Raw genomic sequence first — 6,000 nt, 5'->3', positions numbered from 1 at the left:
TACAAAGTGTATTAGATATAAAAGTATATATTAAAAATAAGAAGCCGTAGTCCCTCTTTTCAAGGTACTCAGTACCCAGTAGTTGAAAACAACTGTTGCCTTTGTAGTTAGTTGCATGAGCTCTGGAAGATCATGAATTTATGGGAGGTCATGTCTTCCTCTGCGAGGTCATGAAATTCAATCAATGCTTGCCTTCCAATCTGCCCTTTGGTCACAGGGCTCCACAGGTGGAACATATCAAACTCACCAGCCAAATTATGACTCTTAATTGGTGTTTCTTTTAAAGTGGATATGTCATTTGTCAAATGTTCAATGCAGGCGCAGGCCTAGCCCCAGGCAAAACTATGAAGTAGGAGAAGAATGCCAGATACATAGGCTGGACTCAAATGTTTGTTGAAAAAAAAGAATGAATGAGCCCTCCGTCCTTGAATCTCTCTCTCCCAACCCCCAGATCCACTAGGTGCCTTTTGAATTCTATCTCCTAAATATCTCCGGTAGTTTTTTCCCTTTCCAAGTCTCCTCTGACACAGGAGTTTATCATTTCTTGTCTGGATTATTTTCACAGCCTCTTAACTTGCTTCCAAACCTCTTCCTTCTCCAAGCCATTCTCCACAATGTTGCTGGAGAGATCTTTTCATAGGGCAAATAAGGTCATGTCACCTGTCTGCTTAGAGTTTCCTTAAGTGGTTCCCCAGGCTCCTTTGCATGCTTTGGGGACTCTGCATCATCTGACCCTTGCTTACCTCTGCTGCTGTAGCTCTTCTAACTCCCCAGCCTGAAACCATTACTTGCACCTCCCACCATCCCACTGGGCCATGCCAGGCTCTCTCTTGTCAGAATCTTTGTTCGTCCTGCTTCTTTTCCCTTGGCCCCCTTCCCCCCATCTTCTTTTCTCACCTCAACTCCTACTGGTCTTTCAAGCCTGAGTTTAGGGCATCACCTCCTCTGGGAAGGTTTCTGTGACTTGCCCTCTCACCCCCTTAGAACTCTGCATTTGCCTCTATGTTAGCACTTACCACATGCTGTGTTAACATTTTTCTGTTTAGTTGTCTTTCCCACAAGACCTGTAGCTCTTTGAGGTCAGGTACCACAGGTTAATCTTTGTATCCCACTGTCTGTTTGTATCTCACAGTGTCTGGCACGTAGCAGCAATTCAAATATTTGTTACTGAATGAATGAATGAGCTCCTCGGCCACCTGTCTTTCCTTTGCCTCTCTTCTCAGTCCACAAGTTCTGGCACACGACCTCTCCCCCCTGGCCTGGCTGGCACTCGTTGGAGAATTCCTGGGGTGGAGGCTCTCCTTTTTCTTTCCTTACCTAAACCTGCTTTTACCTAGATCAGGGACAACACGATCAGATGATAAACTAATTCACACTGAGGTGTTAAATCATTTCATTATACAAACACTTATCGAGTTTCTGCTATGTGCCAGACATTGTGCTTAGGTGTGTGTGGGAGTCACCAGAAAGGACCTGGGAGTTAAAGATCCCTACTTAGGAGCATATGGGTAATGACCAAATACATTCCTTCTCTGAGAGGTATCTGATTTTCAAAGAACTGGATTTCAAATGATGAAATTTAAACAGGAGAGGTAGGGATTTGGGTCTTGGAGACCTCTCAAGCAGGCTAGCTCTGGCTCAATGAATTTGCTGTGTGAAACGATTTTCTAATGAGTTAGGCTGACTTTAAGCCCCAGGTTATCTTGTTGTCACCAGTTATGCTTTGCTTCATGAAAGGTCACCAGGGGCTACCTTACAGGAGACAGATTTCATCCTGGGATCAGGTGCCTTCTCTGACTTTGCGTGGTTCTATTAAATCAAATCTAGTAAGCCCCACGGGCTGTCAGACTTTTTAGGTACAGTATTCAAAGATGAGGCAGGCTGTGAACCTCCTGCCCCTCTCTGCCAGCGGTCCCCAGCTGCCCCTGAATGTGACTATTTGTGGGGTGGGTTTCCGAACCCGGCCAGAGCTGCGTTGGGAAAACGGTTCGAGGGAAGCTCCTCAAAGAACAGGAAGAGGAGGTGGATTTTGTGCGGAGGAGGAAGACCTCTTGCGAGGCTCTGGTGGCCAGAGACGAGCTGGACCGGGCTGGGAGGAGGGATACCTAAGCCAGGGACCCCCACGCACCCCCAAGGAAGGATGGAGAGGTTGCAAAAATCCTAAAGGGAAAAGCCCTCTCGGCTGTAGGCCAATGAGCGGCGGGAAGGAGGAGTGAGGCTGGGGAACTTCTCCCAGAGCCAGTCAGAGGGGACGGCTGCTGGGAAGCCAATCAGCGCGCCCGAGCCTGCAGCCCCTCTGCAGTAGTTATGCCAGAGCTCTCTGTGTAGAGCGGCGGCGAGCCGGCAGCTGGGCTGCGGGGCCAGGAGCCACCGCACGCGCTCCGCGTCCTCCTCTCGCGCCGCTCCTGCCCGGTCCCCGCGCCGCGGTGCCCCAGCAGTCCTCGCAGCCCCGCGCCCGCAGCCTCGCCGCGCGGCCGCCGCCGCCCCCCGGCCGCGCAGTTCGCCTCGCCCCGCCCCACCCGGTCCCTCCTCGCCCCGCCCCAACCCGGTCAACCCCGCCCCGCCCCGAGCCGCCGAGCCGTTCCCGCCCTCGCCCAGCGCCCAGGTAGCTGCGAGGAAACTTTTGCAGCGGCTGGGTAGCGGCACGTCTCCCGCTCCTTAGGGCCACTGCCAGGCTTGCTGAGTCCTGGGACCGCTCTCGCCCCCGCTGCCACTCTCCCGCTCTCTCCTCGCTCCCGGCGAAGCAGGATGGCAGGGCCCGTGCGCACCGCGTGCTTGGTGGTGGCGATGCTGCTCAGCTTGGACTGCCCGGGACAGGCACAGCCCCCGCCGCCGCCGCCGGACGCCACCTGTCACCAGGTCCGCTCCTTCTTCCAAAGACTGCAGCCCGGACTCAAGTGGGTGCCTGAAACCCCGGTGCCAGGTGAGGAGTCGTCCCTCGCGCGTTCCCCGCGCCCGGCGGTGAGCCAAGGGGCGCATGGTGGAGGTAACCCGAGCGCGCTAGCCCCGCGGGGCCGCGATCGTGAGCCCAGCGGCCGGGCACCTGGGAGTGGTCGCCGTGCCCGGGCCCGGCCAGGTCTCCCGAGAAAGGGAAGAAGGGTATATGTGGGCCGTGTCCGCATCTCCCAAGCTCGCTGGGCTGTCAGCGAAGGTGCGACTGGGAGGAACCGCGAGCATGGCCTTTCTAGCGAGCGCCCATTTTTGGGGGGAGGGCGGGAAGGCTGGAGCTGGTTCTCCCCGCCTCGGCGAACTGGCGCCCCACATCCGAGCTGGTGCCTCTGGAATTTGCCACCCTCGCTCGCACGTACGTGCCAGAATTTCAGCCTCAGCTGGACCGCGGCTCCGGCCATTCTTTCCCCAACCTGCCCTCACGCCCTCCTTTCCGCAGCCTGGGTTCCCGAGGCTCGCGGGCCCAAGTGCAGGCAAAGTTGAGGACAGATCTCCGAATCCTCAGTGGCAGGTAAAGACACACGGAGGGAAACTTTTGAGTAGGTAGGAGGGTCCCCCAAATGAGGAGGGCTGAGCCTTTTCCTTCCAAACAGCGTCTCTTCTCTAGGCTGGCAAAATCGTTTCCAAAACCGGGCTGCTGGCCCGGGGAGCAGGAGTCCAAAGATGATTTAACTCCTCCCCTTCTCAAACTCATCTGCCTTCTTGACAGGCTGGACCCTGAAGGGGAGATGATTTTAGGTGGAGGAAAGTTTCTGAACGCCTGCCTTTTGTTCTGCACAATCAGGTCGTGTTGTAAGGGCATATTTTAACCTTCCCTGAGCGCTGCCGCTGTCAACAGATGAATATTAATGGCCTTGTGTGATTGACTGTCCCACGGTTGGAGTCCTAAAAGCCTGCCTTAGAATCCAATTAGGACAAGTTGCTACACTGGCAATGCAGGCAAGAAGAGTCGGCTTCAAACAGGTTTATTTATCAGAGGTGCGCTCTAAGAAACGGCTGGTTGTATTCACAAACCGTAAGACGTTTGTGGCCTCCAGTGTCTCTTCGCCACCCAGGCATCCAGCGAGGCGCGCGTCCCGCGTTTCCGAGGGATCGGGGAGCAGCCCTCGCCAAAACTTGGCTCGTGGCTCTCAACAAGTCAGGGAGGCGGGCCTGATGGTTGGGCCAAGTTGTGAATGCGATGCGCGCCCTGTGGGCGCTGCCGGCGAGCGTTCACTAGCGGGAGGTTACCTAGGCAGCCAGCGCGCCCTCAGCCTTTTCTTTAGGTGGATGAAAAGAGCCGAGCGAGCCTGCTGTTTAGTTGCAAAGGTAATTGGTCACCCTTTTTGGTGACTGAAATGCATTTGCGCATATGTTAAATATTGCTTTGCAGGATTTAGCTCTAAGGAAGGGTAGAACTACCTCTTCCTCTGTTAAGTGTTAATAACGTACCACGTGGGCGTGTGCAGGAGCTGTAAGGGGCAACCTATGAATCAGCTCCACAGAGCTGCAACAGCAGGCGAATCTCTCTCCCCTCGAAGTGCCCTGGTAATTAGCTTGGTAAGGCCAGAGAACATGCTTTTGTTGGTAATGTAAAAATTGGTCCTCACAGGATGAGCCCCCCACAAGATGAATGGATCCAGGGTTGGAGCTGGGGCCACATTGGGCGGGTTTGAAGCCAAGGGGTAAAGATTGTGCTTAAAAGAGGAGAAAGACCAGAGGGAATGCACAGATACTCATTTAGCAACCCCCCTCTACACAGGCTCAAGCAGGAGCTCACCCTCCCTTGCCCTCCCCCAGCTCTCTGGCTGCCTGCCTCTTTGCAGCATCTGTATAAAAGTATTGGGAGGGCCCACACACTGTGTGTATGAGATTTGGCCTGGGCTCCCTCCTTCCAAGCTCCCTTACTCCTGGCCTAAGGATGGCCATGTTACATACAGAGAGCAGGGACTCGTAATGGAGATTTTTCATTTTCCTCAAGTATTTCCCAAACTCTATAGGAAAAATCCCTTTCCAAGGGTCTTTACCGTATAAACCCAACATTCCCTACTTCACTTCTGTTTAACAAACATATGCCCTGTTGAGCACCTTCTACGTGGCAGGCACTGTTCTGACTCACTCTGGAGCAAAGCCAAATTTCAAATATGGCGATACCCACACAGCTACCATATAGCCTGGATTTTCTGGGATGGTGCAGATTTCCAATGCTCTGTCCTGGCATGAAACCATGTGTCCTGAATTTTAGTTGGGCAAATATGGTCACTGTAGATATGGAAAGCATGGTAAAAATCCTAATGTCCGTGTGTGGAAAGAGCTCATCAGTATTTCAGAGAAGAGATGATAATGGCCGACTAAATACAATGGCAAGTGCATAATTTCAAAGTGAATAAATGTGTGATTTGCTGCTGTCGTTCAGTGGTTGGAAATTGAAAGAGCGCTGCAAATTATTTGATAGTTATGAACCATCATGATGACCGCTTGACTTTTTTTTCCCCATCTATATTTTAAGCCGTGTTCAGTTCTCCCGCTCCACTGTATTAACTGCATTAAAGCTTTCTTTGTCCCAGATAAAATGAGATTTGGTCACAGTAAGGAGAAATCCTCAAGAATGTCTTGTCTCACTTAGGGGGAGCATGGGATTGACTGTTAACTTAGGCCATTAGCAGAATTGGGTTAGAGTGGATAAGGTACATTTCTTATGCTAATATGGATGAGACTAAATGGCATTTGAAATCAGCCGGCCTAAAAAATAAATCACTGGTGCTGAAGGACTACACTAGACTTCCACAAAGCTGATCTAAAGCCTTACGATCTCATGTTCCCATTTCTTTTAGTGTTCAAAGGCACAGGATAGCAATGCTAAATAGCATGTCCCCCAAATCCATAGATCTTTTCGTACCCTACTCTTTTTTTTTTCCTAAGGATTTGTAACTTGGAAAGCACCACAGATGGAAACCAGGCACACAGAGTTAGCATTTGGCAGAAAAATCCATATAACTGACTTTCAGTGCAGCTCTTTTGCCCTTATTTAATTTAGAAAAATTCAGAAAAAAGCCAATGAGCTCATAAGTC

The 6,000-nt window shown here is 51.9% G+C and overlaps 1 protein-coding gene across 1 annotated transcript in view; it reads left to right on the top strand.

The window, feature by feature from the left end:
* Positions 1 to 2,560: 2,560 nt before the first annotated feature.
* The window catches only part of GPC3 (glypican 3), a 425,362-nt gene continuing 421,922 nt past the window's right edge, over positions 2,561 to 6,000 (top strand). The window contains exon 1 of the mRNA XM_059910058.1: positions 2,561 to 2,923. Within this exon, the coding sequence (XP_059766041.1) occupies positions 2,749 to 2,923 (175 nt within the window). The 5' untranslated portion in view covers positions 2,561 to 2,748. The remainder of the gene's footprint in view (positions 2,924 to 6,000) is intronic.

The sequence above is a fragment of the Balaenoptera ricei genome, chromosome X (genome assembly GCF_028023285.1).
Source record: "Balaenoptera ricei isolate mBalRic1 chromosome X, mBalRic1.hap2, whole genome shotgun sequence".
NCBI classification, from domain to species: domain Eukaryota; kingdom Metazoa; phylum Chordata; class Mammalia; order Artiodactyla; family Balaenopteridae; genus Balaenoptera; species Balaenoptera ricei.
Note: the sequence above shows the minus strand (reverse complement) of the source record. Positions and strands in the feature narration are given on the sequence as shown.